At 44.2% G+C, this 16,871-nt stretch overlaps 4 protein-coding genes and 1 non-coding gene across 7 annotated transcripts; all 5 read right to left on the reverse strand.

Annotated features, from left to right (window-relative positions):
- Positions 1–362: 362 nt before the first annotated feature.
- On the reverse strand, positions 363–3,073 carry LOC116206074 (pentatricopeptide repeat-containing protein At1g71460, chloroplastic). 3 transcript variants are annotated; one of them, XM_031538811.1, is made up of 2 exons: positions 2,884–3,073; positions 363–2,632 (listed from the first exon to the last, which is right to left on the reverse strand). In XM_031538811.1, exon 2 carries the CDS (start codon positions 2,533–2,535, stop codon positions 478–480), a length of 2,058 nt encoding a protein of 685 aa, XP_031394671.1. In that variant the 5' UTR covers positions 2,536–2,632; positions 2,884–3,073; the 3' UTR covers positions 363–477. The 3 variants fall into 3 exon arrangements, with proteins under 3 accessions (XP_031394671.1, XP_031394672.1, XP_031394673.1); XM_031538812.1 differs by having other exon boundaries at positions 2,811–3,073; XM_031538813.1 differs by having other exon boundaries at positions 2,786–3,073.
- A 60-nt stretch (positions 3,074–3,133) lies between these two features.
- On the reverse strand, positions 3,134–3,207 carry TRNAR-UCG. Its single transcript has one exon. It is a non-coding gene; the product is annotated as a tRNA-Arg (tRNA).
- A 459-nt stretch (positions 3,208–3,666) lies between these two features.
- On the reverse strand, positions 3,667–8,489 carry LOC116202967 (phospholipase D delta-like). The gene is made up of 11 exons (XM_031534605.1): positions 7,858–8,489; positions 6,514–7,700; positions 6,328–6,444; positions 6,021–6,215; positions 5,659–5,922; positions 5,508–5,576; positions 5,241–5,388; positions 5,010–5,158; positions 4,744–4,920; positions 4,366–4,563; positions 3,667–4,241 (listed from the first exon to the last, which is right to left on the reverse strand). The coding sequence occupies exons 2-11, from the start codon at positions 7,504–7,506 to the stop codon at positions 3,948–3,950; spliced, it is 2,604 nt and encodes an 867-aa protein (XP_031390465.1). The 5' UTR covers positions 7,507–7,700; positions 7,858–8,489; the 3' UTR covers positions 3,667–3,947.
- A 165-nt stretch (positions 8,490–8,654) lies between these two features.
- LOC116202969 (multiple organellar RNA editing factor 1, mitochondrial-like) lies at positions 8,655–11,024 on the reverse strand. The gene is made up of 5 exons (XM_031534607.1): positions 10,556–11,024; positions 10,228–10,325; positions 9,961–10,026; positions 9,145–9,800; positions 8,655–8,997 (listed from the first exon to the last, which is right to left on the reverse strand). Exons 1-5 carry the CDS (start codon positions 10,942–10,944, stop codon positions 8,986–8,988), a joined length of 1,221 nt encoding a protein of 406 aa, XP_031390467.1. The 5' UTR covers positions 10,945–11,024; the 3' UTR covers positions 8,655–8,985.
- A 319-nt stretch (positions 11,025–11,343) lies between these two features.
- Positions 11,344–16,061, reverse strand: LOC116202968 (transmembrane 9 superfamily member 1-like). Its single transcript, XM_031534606.1, has 12 exons — positions 15,833–16,061; positions 14,834–15,026; positions 14,642–14,746; positions 14,255–14,272; positions 14,069–14,166; positions 13,817–13,969; positions 13,450–13,584; positions 13,143–13,309; positions 12,867–12,961; positions 12,374–12,747; positions 12,003–12,276; positions 11,344–11,822 (listed from the first exon to the last, which is right to left on the reverse strand). Exons 1-12 carry the CDS (start codon positions 15,929–15,931, stop codon positions 11,755–11,757), a joined length of 1,779 nt encoding a protein of 592 aa, XP_031390466.1. The 5' UTR covers positions 15,932–16,061; the 3' UTR covers positions 11,344–11,754.
- Between the last annotated feature and the right edge of the window lie 810 nt (positions 16,062–16,871).

Below are 16,871 nucleotides of genomic sequence, written 5' to 3' on the forward strand. Positions count from 1 at the left end.
AAAACATGTTTTCTCGTTCTCCGTTAGTTTTTTCTGTTATCTTGGCCAATTGTTTTCCTGGAAAACGATACTCATTTTCTTGTTTGATATAATTGTGGTCATTGACAATAAAAATGGCACAAAACCTAATACAATGAAAGAAAAATCATAAATAATTGATATATGGACACGATTAGTCCCACTAGGTATCAAACTTGCAACTTCTAAGTCAATAGGCAAAGATACGCGCTACTGCTATCTTACTGGTAGAACAAGTACGACTGTGCGAGAGAGTCGTTGATGCTTACATTTTTATGCTGCAAATGATATGGTCAAATATCGATGGATTTTGTTTGACTGTGAAAAAGTGAGCCAGTTTTCCGTTATCTTGTCAAAAGAATGATGTATATATCAGCAATCTTTCTCAAGTATCCATTTTACAAATTTCAGAAAATCTACACATTGGTATTACAATACACGTCCCGGATGAGTTAATAGCTAGCCATAGTCTACTGAAAGACTCGTTTGTTCGAGAGGTTTCTCGAAGCAATCCAGAAGAGCCGTAGTAGTCCTTTCCCCGACTGACGGGAAAGTCTCTCTCGAAGCATTGATCTTGTACTGTAAGGGCATTGAGTTATAGATCCTGTCGGCATCATCTGCAAACCCAGCTCGTTCACATATACCCAGCACGGCCTTAAAGGTGAACCCATTTGGAGCGAAACCGTTGGAAATCATCTGATCAAAAAGATCGATTCCTTCCTGGTATGATCCGCTAGCTCCATAAGCCTCTATGATTGCAGTCCAAGTCAGTGAACCCTTTACAGGGACCGAGTCAAACACCAATCTCGCGCTAGGAGTTGCCCGACAACTCCCATACATTTTTATCAATTCTGCGGAAACAAAAGGGACTCCCTCGAACCTTTTCTTCAGAACATGTGCGTGGATCTCCTGTCCAAGCTTTAGAACCTTCAGGTTGGCACAGACATCCAAGATCCTGGCCACTGCTACAGAATCGGGTCTCTGCTTCGACTGCTGAAAGGACCGAAAAACCCCGAGAGCTTCACAGAAATTCCCACTTTCATATAATGCATCGATCATGGCCGTCCATGAGATCACGTTCCTCTTTGGCATGTCCTCGAATAGCCTGAAGGAATACTCGAGGACGCCGCATTTTGAGTACATCACCATCAAGGAAGTGGTCAACGACACATTTGGAAAGAATTCATTCTTAACTGCATAAGCATGAATCTCCTTCCCATGCTTCAAGGCCCTTAGCTCAGAACAAACTGGTAGTATCGTGGCAACTGTAACAACATCGGGCTTAAAACCTTCTTGCTGCATCCATACTACAGATCTCAAAGCCTGGTCGAGTCTCCCATTTGAGATGTAACCTGACATTAAAGCAGTCCAAGAAATAGCATTTCTCTCCAACGAATGGTAAAAGACCTGCCTTCCATAAGCCATGTCACCGCACTTGCAGTACATATCAACCAAAGCAGACTGAATAGATAGTTGTCTCGTGTAACGCTTTGTCTTCACCACATAAGCGTGAAGCTCTCGACCCAAATCCCTTGCCTGCAAGACCCCAAGTACCGGTAGCATCGTGGTCAATATAACTGAATTTGGGCTTATCCCTTCAGATATCATCCCCCTCATATAGTCCAAGGCTTCCCTTTGCAATCTATTGTGTGCAAAACCTGCAAGCATTGCACCCCACACGACAATATCTTTATCATCGATTTCTTCAAAAATTAACCTTGCAAGCTTTACCTTTCCACATTTGAAGTACATGTCAATCAAACCAGTCCTCAGCATCGAACTCTCAATCCAACCGTTCTTTACCAAAAGCGCATGGATCTTTAAGCCCTGTCTAAGAGCCGAAGCACCAGCAAAGCTCTTTATCATACAAGTAAAGGTATATTCATTACACTCTATTCCCAACTTCCTCGCCTCAGAGAAAGCCGAAATAGCATCTGCATATCTCCTCCCACCAGAGATAACCGTGCCCCTTATCATTGCATTATATGGATAAATGGTGTTGCTGGGGCATGATCCAAACACCCTTTTTGCATCCTCAACGGAACCACAAGACATGTACATGTGGACCAACTTGGTGTTCAAGAACTCATTGTTCTCGAACCCATTAATCCTTATATGCGTATGGATCTGTTTCCCTTCCTCCAACGATTTCGACCGAACACAAGCGGCGAGAAGGGAAGAGAAGGTGGTTATGTTAACCGGGATTCCCTGCCGGTCCATGTAGTCCAATATGGTGAGGGTTTCCCTAAGCCTGTTTTGCCTCGCAAACCTCTGGATATCACTGTATATGGCATGTGGGTTCCTCGTGTGCAGTGGTAGAGAAGACGGGAACGCATCCTCTTCAGCGAACGGTTTGGTCTTTTTCTTCGGGCTGCCTCTAGGGAAGTGAACTGGTGGAGGCTTTGCGAGTGTTCTGGATCTCGAGACATGCCGGTTACTCTTCCCATCCCTATCCTTCGGTCCAAAACAGCGGCAATTGTGTAGGGCGAGGGGCGATGGAGTGGAGACGGCTTGCATGACTATATATCTACTAGGATGAATGCTCAAACTTCGACATCACGAAATCAATGAAGCACCCAGTGAAGCTTTTGCTTCCCTCTCTTTCATCGTGCACCTGAGGAAAACAACACAAATCACCAAAAATTCAAAGAATCTTCCCAAAACCAAAAGTCCTGCCTATCATTCGTGCAATGATGCACAGACTACCATGGCCATGGAAATCATCTATACTATCTACATCTCCGCTTAGCATTTGCTGTTAAATTACCTCATCAAACCATCCTAAACTTCACCTTATCATGACAAAATTTTTGGCTCGACGAATTCGTAGAGAGAGAGGTGATTAAGAGCTCAGGGAGGGAGCACCTCAGGAGGAGCTTCAACTTTCGAATTTCCAGCAGAGCTGCAGCGTCACTGGCTGTCGGCCCGGGCTCGGCAGCTCAAGTAGAGGAAGAAGAAGAGGAGGAGTCTGATAAGCCAGTGAGTGACAGACAGACAGCCGCAGACTGGGCGAAGAAGAAGAGCGGGGACGGAGGATTTTTGAGCCGAGATTTGGGCCATCGGACGTCGTCGAGGCCCAAACAGGAAATATAAAAATGAAAAATAAAAAAACAAACGACCACAGTGGGAGTCGAACCCACGACCTTCTGATCCGAAGTCAGACGCGCTAATCCACTGCGCTATGCGGTCATGTTACTGACAATGTGCTCACAAGAAATTTAGTTAGCTTAGTCGAGCAAAATCTGCAATTACTGTCTGTTTTCACTTTCAGCAGTCCAGTTTCCTCGTTCATCATGTTTTACTGGGATAATATCCCGATCAGAGGAATGAAGCTTTAACTGTTGTTCAATGCGAGATGCACGATAATTAGATCAGAGACTTGAAACATCGTGAATGGGATGGTGCTTGTCGGCTCAGAGGCCAACTGAAATACATGGTTCGCTCGGATCTCCGTCCGGTTAATGAAGCAAAACAAGCTCGGCTACTAGGCCAGATTACGGTGTCTATCGGTTCTATGGCTTGAAAGGCGCTTTCATGGCAGAACTGCCAACTCCGAGAATTGGTTATGCGTTACAAACAAGTCCTTTCAATCTTCTGAATCCGCGAGGAGACTCCGGACATACGAATTAACAGCGTAATTCATTCACATTCATTAATATGTATCCTGTGATCATTTATTTTACACTTACCTCATGAGTGTCCTCTAGGCAATGGATAGGGCTGTTAGAGTACAAAGACGGGGCCACATTCATATACATACCGACGACCTTACGCATCGCTTAGCAGATTTTGTCTTCTCGGTTTCTCAGCTAAAAGAACTCGAGAGACAGATGATCAGGAATGAATCACGCTTTGTTAGCATATTTTAGCTAAGACGAACCCAGTATAACTGCTTCTGCGTATGTGGTCTTCCGTTCATTTGTAACTGCTTATGTGGTTAGAGCATCCGGGAGAGTTGTCGGGGCTCCGAGGACTTTACCGCCTACGTCAGGAAACGTCTCCAAACCAGGTAAAGGGCCGACCTTCCCTTCCCGACTCACTTTGACTGGGTACTGCATCAGGTGCCCTCTCATCTCTTGGCTGTCCTCGCTCACGTAAGCCATCCAGTTCTGCTTGGCAATCTCATTGACGCGTTTCACGCACTCGAGGCTCTGCGGTTCCTGGAACTCGTCCTCGAGCATGCCCAGGTGCTCCGCCCATAGAGACATCCTGTAACCGTATACCTGCACATCAAAGGGTTTGTTACTAATTTGCTTATCAACTCCAGGAACATGATATTGGACCAGGAGTTACGCTATCAACTTTCAAGTGCAGGTGACCCCGATTTAGCTTTTAACTGACACGAACCTGTCCTCGCGGATGTCTCTGCTTCTCTGCCCATGTATATTTCGGTTGGTAAGATCCCATTGCAATTTCTGTGTCGCGTGAACCATCTAAAGATCTCTGATTGATATTCGCCGATCCTATGATCACATACTCATCATCCACTATCATTCCCTTGGCGTGCACGTAAATCATGAACCTTCGGAACTTCTGTGCCAGCACCTGCACACAAGGGGAGAATTGAGTCTTCACGACATACATCATTTGGTGCTTTCAAACTGTTCATAACCCGAACCAACACAAAACAAACATTCACGATACATGTTCAGCTTGACAAACAAAGTTAATGACTGCTCATGTTGATTGATGAATCAACTATCACAACGGTAAGATTGAGCATACCGCTGGGTTGTTCTCGCTTGAGCTATTTATTGGAGCATGACCTTCAGAAGAAAACGGGGGCTCGCGTTTTCCAAGGCAAAAGAAGTTGAGATAGTCCTGGGGATGGTATTGACCCGAAAGCCCGGCTTTTTCGAGGGCCTGCGCGATGATTTGGTACATCATCGACATTGTTTGTCCCTGCAGAGATCGACCAATTCAACAAACTCTGATACTAAAAATCAATGTTGTTGGTTCTTGAAAGTTTTCATTCAAGTACAAAATCTAACCTGCCAAAACAGAATTTCCTGCACAGGTGCACTGTTTGGGACGCCCTCGGGCCACATTGGCATCACTACATAGACCGAGAACCGCTCATTTGCACTGATCTTGCTAGCGATTTTCAAGGCCAACTCCATCGGTATTAAGTTATTTGCGCCTGCCCATACAAAATGGAGTAACCATCAAAATAACTTTGTCCCGTTGATTGAGAATAGATTATGCATTCCTCGTATTTATACCTGCATTCTTGTACGATGGCCAATAGTACGAAGATCCGAGGAAGTACTGATTCTCAATGTATATGAAGTGTTGTGCTGATCGTATTGCCTTAACATAAGCAGTGTGAATACTCTTATCTACTTTCAAGTTCTTCCCGCAGATGAGATTCTGCAATAGCGAGAAAAGATCCGATGTAAGAAAGAAAATTTTGCAGCTTTTCTAACAAAGCTGTTTCGTCCAAACTTCCAAAACCTGTGAATGTAAAGGCTTCATATTGACCTTGTTACCTGAGTCTCGGCTTCTTGGACGCTTTTCGGGAATCCCTTCACAGATCCTGAATCAATGGACCGAAATATCTACTCAAGAAAGACCAGATGAAAACATAAGACACGTAATTTTCTAAGGAAACAAATTTTGGTGCGAAAGTTCTCTTCCCACCTGTACATGCCAATTCTCAGGATCGTTTTCGTCTCTCACGTGAACAGCTTCCTCATTCGAATATGGAGAAACTATCCACGAGATTCGTTCGAGCCTAATCAGCGCATCGTCATGCCAGTGAGTGACACGATTGAGTTTGAAGTCACGCCATTTTGTCGCTTTTCTCCATCTTTGTTCGAAGTTTGTCAATATATCGTATGCAGCAGGTCCCTCGATCTTACAGTGCAAGTCGTGCCATGGTTGCCTTGGGACATTGTTTGTAGTCTGCATAAGGTCCCAGAACAAAAGGTCATATAAGAAAAATCAAGCAAAGTTAAGCAGCGGCTCAAGATATGGAACTTGGAAATGTATGGGCTACTCACAGTAAATGTAGGATTGTGAAAATCGTTCTTAAAGATGGTATCGAGATCACGGAAGAGCCTGTGCTCTGGCGTGTCATATCTCCCATCGCATAGGTCCAAACCGCCGATAAAAGCTGTTATTTTCCGGTTGTTTCCAGAGGCTTGAGTGTCAACAAGCACGCACTTCTGATGATGTGTGTAAAGGGTTCCCACGACCTGGACTACAAAGAATCGCGCGATAAAGTAAGTGGCAGAAAATATCACAGTCCATTCGATTTGTATTAGTGAAAAATAAGGAAAAGGAAGCGGAATATGCGAGGTTTTGTACCTGTTGCTTGAATATACTAAGCTTGTTACTCGCGTACCGTGGAGAGAGAGCACAGTGGACACTCGAGTGCCGGAAAAATTTCTTGGTTTCTTCATCGTGGGTTTGCATCACACCTTCCTGGACAGAACCAAACATTTAGATACAAAACAATGTCGATAATTAAGGTTTTAGCCGACTAAAGTTTACCGTTTTGATAAGAAACTTGTCGTGAGAGGTTTTATCGTCCCATATCAACATGACCACTCGGACTCCTTCCTGTGATTTATACTTCAGCAGCTCTCCAAGAGCGAGCTCTCCTCCACTAGGCAGAGGCCTTGTCGGTTCCCTCACGAGCTTCACAGGATGATATACCGACCAACCGATCACGTAGATTAAGTGGTGAGCCTCCAAAATCGCGTGGCATATATCTTCCCAGCACTTGCCCTGCTGGAAGACCTTCCCGTCATCGAGGGGGATCTCAGGAAGCATTCCATCAGGCACATGAGCATCCTGATAGAGTGTCACGTTCCCGCCTTTGCGGAGCGGGAAATACGTATTAGGCACGCCTTTGCAGTCAGGCCCCGCCCCAATCCCGTCCAGGTACAAACGGTTCTCTCCGACTGGCTTAAACTGGACAGAGATGTGCAATTCCGGGTACGGCTTGAGGGGGCTCCCGTAGTGGCTGATGATCGGGAACCAATCATTGATTACATTTCCCGAGAGCAACTTAGTGACGGGAATCTCCACGACCCCAATGAGCTCAGCCCCAAATACATCATTGTCCTTCACGTGAAACTCGACCTTCACCACTGGATGGGCGACCGGGACGCAGAAATGCTCATCCCAGAGCGGGTTCTCACAATTGTTGATGACCCGTGTACGAGCGACAGTGGCCCCTGCGAGGCAGACCGAGACATAAGGATCACTGGTGATGATTGAATGCTTGCCTGACCGGCCGAGAAACCGCTTGTTGAAGGGGGAGGAGCAAGGGCCAAACATGGTGCAGCACTGCCTCATCCGCTCCGAGGCCAAGTCCATGTTTGGCAGCGACTTCGCCTCCACTATGTACATGTCAAGCTCTCCATGTAAGAAAACCAGCTTTCCGGTGGCTGCCGTCCCATTGCCATTGCACGGGACCGTCTTGTTGTCCGGAGGATTTGCTTTGCCCTCGTGGCTCATTGAATTCCTCCTCAAGCACATAAAGATTATAAACAAAAAATTCTTGTCGGAGAAACTACAGGAGAACGAACGAGAGTTGCAACCTGGCCCTTATTATGAGCTTTCACGGCTTCCGGAACAGAAGATACGTGATACTCGGAAAATATGCCCCTCCTCTTGTTATCAGGAACTAGCCAATCTCCGTAGCTCGGTCCACTGGGCCCCTCTCGTTGGATCTGAATGAACAAACAACAAATAACAAAGGTTACAATGACATGAAGCGGTACAGCCATCTTCCCGATACTTGTGTTGGGACAAATCACGCGACCCTCTTTTGCTCGGTTTTTGGCTTGTCAAGCGAATCCTACTACCAACGGTAACCGATCGATCTACCTGGCGTGGGGAAGAGGCCTCCCGAGATGGCCGAGAATGGAAGAGAAGACGGAGACGAAGAAAAGTAGGAGACAACGAGGCAAGCATTCTGAGTCATTCGGCCCTTCTCCAACGCACGGAACAGACAGGCAGACACAGAGAGACAGAGAGACAGAGGTGGAAACGGTCAACAGTTTCTTCCCTATTCTAAGATTTTGCAGAAGCAGAGCAAATGTCTCAACCGAAAATGGCGGGAAACCTCTCGCCTCAGTTGGGAAGTCCTCCCTTTGTCAAATTCGGTTAACTCGAATTTCTTGCTCCTCTGCGCCGTTGGATCGAGGACTGTCGGACCAGTGACCACCGATTTATAGATAAGATCTCATGGCAGCCCCGCGGTTATCATCTCCAACATTATCAATACAGACAGGTAGATCTCGGGGGCAGAGGTATTAAGGTCATACCGATGGAGTCGATATGTTCATGGAATTGTGTCCAGCTGACGAAGTGTGCGTTCTTCCACGAGAAATGCAAACTGATAGGTTTCAGAAAATCCAGAGATCTGAGATTTTTTAATATCCGAATGCAGGACGAACCCAGAACAATTTTTTGCAGTCAGATGCCTCCCATCAATAAATACAGAAAAAAGAAAACTAATTTCTCAATACGATCCTTGGTTTTGAGCAAATTATTATCTGCCTCTTTTGCTCCATACATGGATCAATAAAAGGTTTTCCAGTCTTTTGAGATTTATGAGAAATCAAAATCACATGCAGTGATGGAAAGAAAGGTGCGAGAGGAGAGATTCAAACTCATACACGAACACGCAGATCAAGTCCCATCTCGGAAGTTCAGCACATAGCACATAGAGGAACCTGAGTTCCTAGCTTCAAATGTTTCAACGGTGCACAGCATAATATTCCAACAGTAGAAAGTTCAAAAGCTCGCCGCAAATGTCTCAGTGCAAGCTTGAACAGCAAATTTCAGCTATTCTTTTTAACGCGAGACTGCATGTAATGACCATGATCAGAAGAGGAAGACAAAAGTCTATCTATTTACTAACACCTCTCGAATCTTTACCACATATAATTATTAGCTTTGGAATTATTCGCTCTGCAGGTGCCTCTGATTCATGGAATTATCCTTCTAAGATCAATATTTCCCCTGCAAAAGATCAAAATCAATGGGATCTTAGTTAGAGACGCAACCTCAATTCACTTAACTCTGCAGAACACATCCCAAGGTTCCCAACTGCATGTTCAAGGCTAGCGAACTCTATGCGTTGCCAGAAGACTAAACCACAAACTTTACCTGGTTAGGTCCTCCAAAGCCATGGCCCCCTTGATCTCCCTGCATGTTTCTCTGATCTCCTTGTGAAAATCTCTGACCTTCTCCTTGTCCCATGTAACCCTGTCCATAGTTGGAACCTGCTCCTTGTCCATAACCTCCACCTTGGTATCCACTGCCGCCTTGTCCTGCTTGCCCATTTGGTCCACCCGGAGTATTAGGAGCATAATTCATGTTGTTCCCCCGGAAGTCATTCTGAGGAGATGCATAATTCCTTCGATCTCCTTGAGGCATATCCATTCGTTCTTGATTGTAGTAATTATTATTTGGCTGACCCCACAGGTTGTAATTGCCCTGCTGTGAAGCCGCTGGATCCCTTCCTCGAGGGGCATAGTTCATGTTGTTCATCGGCATGGGGTTTCTTCTATCACCTTGTCCAGGTGGACCATAATTTTGTTGGGGAGGGTAATTCTGGGAAGGCCCGTAGTTTCTGCCATCTTCTCTTTGCACATGTCCCTGGGGATTATTGTATTGGGGATTTCCTTGTCTGTTTTGCACGAAGCCTCCTTCTCGGTCATATCTTGGTTGATCGTAGTCTCTCCTCCGGTCTCGAGACCTCTGCCTCCCGTACTGAATTGGGGGCGGCCTCGGTGTGATTACTCCATTTTCATACTTGTCACCTAGATATTTTTCCGGCAACAAGGGAGGATTTTGAAGGGAAAAAATTTCAGCACTCATGCGACGCGAGACATTGTAAAGATGGCATCACAGACTCAACTACGAAATGAATGGCATTTCATTGTTCCCCGAATGAAAAAATCAAGTGGAGTGAAAGCATACCTCCATACTCCTTATTCTGAGGATCTATGTAAGAATCTGGCAATATAAAGACAACTCCGGGAAGCCCTGATTACAGCAAGTGATGTTAGCGAATCACGTAACAACCAAGATCTACAAATAGAAAATTGTACGTTCGAGGAGAAAGTTCATTGAGCTCCTTTCAAGTTCCCAGTAATACAAGTTAAATACATGATTAATAATGCAAATTCATGATTTTCATTCGTGTGAAGCGTGCATCATATTCTCAGTTGCATATTAATCACTTGCCTCGGAATTGCTCAGACTCGGCTTCAGTCATCAGAGCCTGAAAGCCATTGTAAGTCGTCGTGCTACAGGCGTACATTTTCTTTTTCGCTTCTTCCAAGCTGAAACCACGAAACTCAACCATCAAACCATCGCTATCTAATCCTAACTAACGAACTGCAACTGCAATCATCATCGCAGCACCATATCACAATTCACAGCCTTAAGAATCTTTATAAGTCACGGGAAACACAATCTTAGATAAAAGAAAAGACATTGCAACGTCCTAAATCTAATCCGTTCCTTGAGAAATGAGCTAATGAGCAGGAGTTTAGGCAGGAAATGTCAAGACCTGATGTTGAGTCCCCTGGCACAGGTTTCTTCGTACGTCCGGACCTTTTCCTCGGGAGTGGGCGGGTTGTCGCGCGGGAAATCCATCGTTATCAGCCAGTGATTGTAGTCGCATCCTTCGAACAGGATCGTGTTCTCGTCGATCTTGTCGGAGTCGTCGAAGTTCCTGCTGTAGTTCCCCTGAGCTAACAGGGACGCCGTCGATGACCTGAAAGACCGAGACTGCAGCTGAGCAGGGCAGAGAAATGGAACCGACAGCGACGACAACCGCGGCAGGGATGGAACCAGTGCTGGAGCTGCAGAGATTGCAGAACCGGAGCCGGAGAGAGAGCTATGGACACCGGAGAGTGAGCTCAGGGCTCGCCGGAGGCGGAAGGAGTACATGGCCATGGCTGTCTATGCACTGCGAGCTGGGACTGGAGGAAAGAGGAGAGTAGGGTTTTGTGGGGGGGTTAAGCAAATTTAGACTGGTCGAGTCGAGAGGGTAATTCTGTAAATATAGACTAAAAAAATGTGTTCCGGGCTGGGGAAAGTTCCGGCCCGATCCGTACAACCGAGTCCAAAAGACCTTCTATAACCGCTAGATCGGATAATAAAAAACCTTCTATAACCGTTAGATTGGATAATAAAACATCCCTCGCGTAAGACCAGAAACAATGTGGCTATGTGGATCCTCATATTTACAATCGGGAAAGCCATATCATCCACAGATTAATATATGGTGGTCCTTTAGAGCGGGAGAACAACAATTGGAACAAGGAGACCTATTCACGATGCCAGAATACAATATATGCAATGATATCATTTCAATTTGATTCGAAAGGGCATAAAGCTCCAGTAGTGTAACAAAGTCGGAAAAATAAATTTCGATTGAAAGAGTCGAGTGAAAATAAGGCAGTGCATCGGTCGTTCAAGCTTCGGGCTTTCTCGTAATTCCACATATGATACTTAACCCTCGTCTTCTATGTGCCTAAGCTGATACTAAATCTAAAGGGTTAGCGAGAAGACATATTCAACGGCAAATTTGGACGGATGGACTCAGAGCCATGTGTGTCTTAAATGAGAGCACAAGAAAAAGGCAACTGGAGGGACCAAAATGTGGAGACAGTACAACAACATTAACTGCTGCTTGAAATCGATTGCTCGTCACCACGATACATTCGCTTGAAGGACCGCCACCAAGGACACTCCAATGAACACCTAATCACACTTGATGTTTCTGTATATCCTCCGTACGAACAAATTGGAACCCAGGAAGCCGACAGCTCCTGTGAATTTAAGAGAAAAATAAATCCCATAAGCGGATTCACAGATCATAAAGAGAGAGAAACTGCACCAACGCGGAATTAAGCGAAAATATGTTAACCCTTTTCATCAAAGGGGAGAAATGCACTTTCTGCAGTGATCTCTCTCAGCATCAAATAGATGAACGGTTTGCGGGAACCTACCGCAGAGGACTCCTAGGCCGAGACAGAACATCAGAGTGTAACCGAAATAGAAGCTGGTCTGGAAGAATCCCGTCATTTTGGTCTTCACATAATAGTAATAGATCGAGTACAAGTACACATAGACTGCTGTCGAAGCCGCAGAGAAGAATGATGTCCATTGCCAGTGGTAGTTCTCGGCATTTAGCAGGAAATATGCGCCAACGATTGTGACGCACACAGTCACGATGATGAGAATCAGAAAGACCAGCAGCATAAAGCCATAAACATAGTAGACCTGTCAAAGATACAAGAAAGTGTAATCGGCCTCGAGCAATGCAGGCATTTCACTGAAATTTCCTGTCTCTGCCAACAAAGGAAACCAATGTATTTACCTTGTAATTCCAGAAGGATGTGAAGACAAAATACATCTCAATGAAGATGCTGCCAAATGGCAGCAATCCACCCATCATTGATACAACAGATGGAGTTAGGTACCATTTCTTCTCAGGAATCGGGCGAGGAATAGTCTTAACACGACATGGGTTGTTCGGTGCACCGCTCCAATTTCTTCCCACAACTGTACCCAGAAGTGCCAGAGGAAAAGAGATGAATGCCCAGATGACAAAAACCACCACCATAGTGCCGAATGGAATAGCCGCCAGAGACCCATAGAATATAGCCACAGTGTTCAGGGCAAAGCCAATTCCAAAACACATGAACGGGAACAGTGACGCTGTGAGGATCATAGATTTTATCCAGCTTTTACCTGGCAATATAACATGTAGCATGAACGACATTGACCAGCAAATGAAGTTACTACCGTATTAGTCAAGATGAACAAGGAAAAAGTGAGTGACAATGAACAGAAGTATCGAAGATACTCACCGCCATTCCTTGAGTACATCCCACTGCTCACATATCCAGAGATAAACGAGGTGAAGGCATAACACAAGATAAAGGTTGTGACAATTGTTCCTCTCCTGGTAAATTTAAGCAATCAAATATTATCATGTTATTCACTGAATGAATGTTATATAGAAATAACGCGGCATCGCTATGTGCATGAGAAAGAGGGAGCATCAATTTTCTTTAAGAGAAGCCACTCCAAGTATCCATACTGACTGAAATTCTAGAAGCTACAAGGGCAAGTTCAAAACATACCCAACATACAACGTCCCAACAATTGCCAATAGAATAACGAGGAGGACAAGCAATGCCAGCTGAGCGCCTGTTCCAACAACAGCAGAAAGAAGGGCTAAATAACGAGGAGGCCTGAAAACATCTCCATGGACAAGTTTCCAACCTGACTCCTCACTCACATCTCTTTCCTGAAAAGAGGCGACCAAAACTACATGAGATCCCAATCACCATAAGATATGCTTTCACAATGCTTTTGTTCATTCCACCACAGCAATCAAAACAAGAATGAGCACACTGCGAGCGAAAAGATCAGAGATCAATGACTAACCAGACTCTCCAGGTCATCGTCTTCCCTTGCATATTTTGCATAATCGTTCCTCAGGGTTCTCATCAATATCATCGACACCAAACCAGTGAGGAATATAACCATCATGAATGAGTTAAAGACGGAAAACCAATGAATCTGCACAAGAAGAAATTCATAAATAAATGCTAACAACAGGTACTAAAGTAAGATGAAATGAATCCAGTAATACAGCAAAGCATAAATAATCCAAATACTAGTGCAATAATTCAAGCAGCAGGAGTAGGTGCAACAATACAGAGCAAAGGATAATGCGACATTCCAGAAAGCATGAGTATACCATGGAAAATAGCATATCAATACAAGTGCAGCCACCTTTAGTGCTACTAACCTGATGCTCAAAGAAAGGATAGTCCAAATAAACATCAAACCGGTGTGCAAAGCTGATATTAGTGTAATCCCATTTAACGGAGTATGTCAAGTCCAAGGTCCTTCCCACTTCCAAAGGTTTAGGGTTCTCTTGTGTGAGGTTAACATGGATAATCTGCAGAATTAAGATCTCAGTCATATATTAATGGAGAAACTGGAACCTACATCGGAAACAATATGGCTTCTGATTAAAACATAAAGTAAAATAAAGTACCTGATCCTTGTTGTATTGAATGGTAATCCTTTTGTGCGTGTATAGGACAAGCTTGTTGCTATCACTGTCCTTTTCAGGATGTAAGTCACCCACAAAACCTGAAATAGTAATATATTATCCAGGCATTTGCCACAAATGATCATAAATAGGAAATTTGGTCCAAAAAGAGTTTATTGGAATGCGTACCCCACAATGGCAGGTCATCTGAACTTTGCAGTCAGCGTGCCAGATAACAATGCAATTGGACCAGATCAGAAAGGTAGACAAGTAAGTGAAAGGAATAACAGAAAAGAGACATATAAGTGACATGCTGGTGGTACCAATACTCAAAGATCTCTGTTAATAATGACATGGAATAAATAATAAGATGAAACTAATGTATCCTTCTTCGCTGGGTATAAAAGAGTGCATTACAACTTCCTTTAGATTTTAAAAAAAAAGGGGGCTCAACTTAATTATGTATATAGATGAATAATGGTGTTACAATAACAACAAAAAGAAATGCTTTCCACTTAGCATGAGCATCCAAACTAAATGCATGTCCAATAGAAAGAAACTTGTACACAGTCGTACCCATGAAGAATTCGAACCAGTAACTATTCTCAATCGCATCCTTGAAATGTCGGACCTTTGCTTCATCAAGCTCAAGGTGGCAAATAGTAGCTTTATCCACATTCTCTGCAAGGGGGGCATATCACCCTATTGTGAGCTATTTTAGAACACTTCGACTCAGCAGCAGTAATTAAGATTATGGGATTTACATACTTCGGAACTTTATCTCAATCAGACTATCAATAAGCTCATTTCCTCCAAGGACCTCCCCAAGACCACCCCATTTGTGACCAGCAGTCCCAGATGGACTGCAGAATGGAAGGCTGTAATAATTATAAGTTTCTTGAGGATTATTGTACGGGCCAACCTTATTCACCCATAGGGTCACTCGATCATCCGCTTGATACTGAAGAAGAAAGATAGAAAAGTGTAAGCAAGATAAATCTACAGCTTCTCTCAGCCGAAACATGGGCAAGTGGAATTTCTTCCTTTTGCAGAAAACAAATTACATTGTCCTAAAGTTGCATTCAACTTCACCAATTCAAGAACAGAAGTTGATTCAAATGAGATCACACACACTGGTCACTAACTGATAGACTGAGAGAGTTGCATGAGTTTGCAAGTCAACTCGTAAGCATGAACAAACACCAAACGAGAGTAGCCCATTTTAGTTCCAAGGTTACAGAATCGCTTAAGAAACATGCATCAAAGCGAGATTCGTACATTTCCACAATGCGGCTGAAAAGTTGTAAATGAGCTGAGCAAGTGAGATCCAACTCCGACACTATCTATCAAATATATTCTACCTGGAATCAGGAGGAATCTGAATTCTACGCATTGCTCAAGGAAATTACAACGCTAACTGAATCACGGGAACGATAGAAATCATAATTCAACTCCAAAACACATCGCTGTCAAGCAAACGCACTCGCATCTGCCCATCCACGGCCAATGGCACAATTCAAAAGCTTTCGCAAGCTAAAGATCTTGGTGAAATCAAAATCTTTAGCAAGCTAAGGCCTTGGACAGATCAAACGCCTTAGCAAGCTAAGATCTTGGACAAGGATGCAAACACTCGAGCATAAATACATCCTAAACGAGCTTAGAGGAGCTTCGAAGACAGAAGATCCCATCACAGAGCCAGCAGATGAGCATCCCATTCACGACGCATCTATGTGACTGAGCAGTAGAGTTTCGGGAAAGAGAGCTTACCCGGTGATCTGACTCGGAGGCGAGAGCAGGAAACACGACGTTGACGAGAACCAGGAGGAGGAGGAGGGGGGCAGCAAGGGATCGGACGGCGGAGGACATGGCGGTCGCCGGCGGGAGTCGGATCTGGAGGACGGAGGAAGGGCTGGTCGCTCTTTGCTTTTATTTCTGGTTTTTCTTATTTTTCTGTTTTTGGGTCTTTTGGGAGAAAGTCTTCTCTTACGGTACTACTTCACAAAAGGTCAACCAAAAGCCCATTCATAGGAATATATATGTGTTTGTATGTATTATTATTACCAAAAATACACTAACTTTGCACTAATTCTTATTTTTAGTACAAACTTTTTTCCCTTTGTAAGGAAATACACCATCAGTTTGCTATTATGTTTAGCAATTAGCATGTTGTATGTTACGTCAATTTTATCCTAAACTGATGTGCTGACATGGCCCTAATAGCGCCATGTGACTGGAAGAGTGAGCCCCATGTAAAAAATGAACATAAAAAATGTAAAATAAATAAATAAAAACTCTGTTTCACCCTAAATTTGAGGAGGAAAAGGGGAGGGGCTCGAAGGTGAGACCTCGCCTGCAGTAACCACCCTCGCAATCAAGGTCGCTGGTCATCATATTGATCGCGTGGCTGCCCTGATATGGGGATGGTGGCTGCAGACGAGGCCTCTGTCGATTGGAATTGAGGGAACCTCGTAATTTGGGAGTCGCTGATGATCACCGTTATCGCTGGTGAGGCCCTACCAATTGGAATCGAGGGAAATTGAGTTTTTTTTCTTTTTGTTTTTTTGATGAATGAGTTTTCTAGTATTAAATTATAGAGGTAAAAGCAGTTTGCACCCCAAACTTTGAGGGGTGGTAAAGCTTTGCTCCCTAGTTTTCAAAAGTTATACATTATCCCAACCTCTATGGAAAATAGGCACTTTGCCCCCATTTAGCCAAATTTTGACGAAATCAAAATGATTTCACCAGAATTTGATTGGAATTTTAATCGAGCGGCCAAAACGCCTTTTTTCCATAGAGATTAGGGGTA

Source organism: Punica granatum, chromosome 4 (assembly GCF_007655135.1).
Source record: "Punica granatum isolate Tunisia-2019 chromosome 4, ASM765513v2, whole genome shotgun sequence".
NCBI classification, from domain to species: Eukaryota; Viridiplantae; Streptophyta; class Magnoliopsida; order Myrtales; family Lythraceae; genus Punica; species Punica granatum.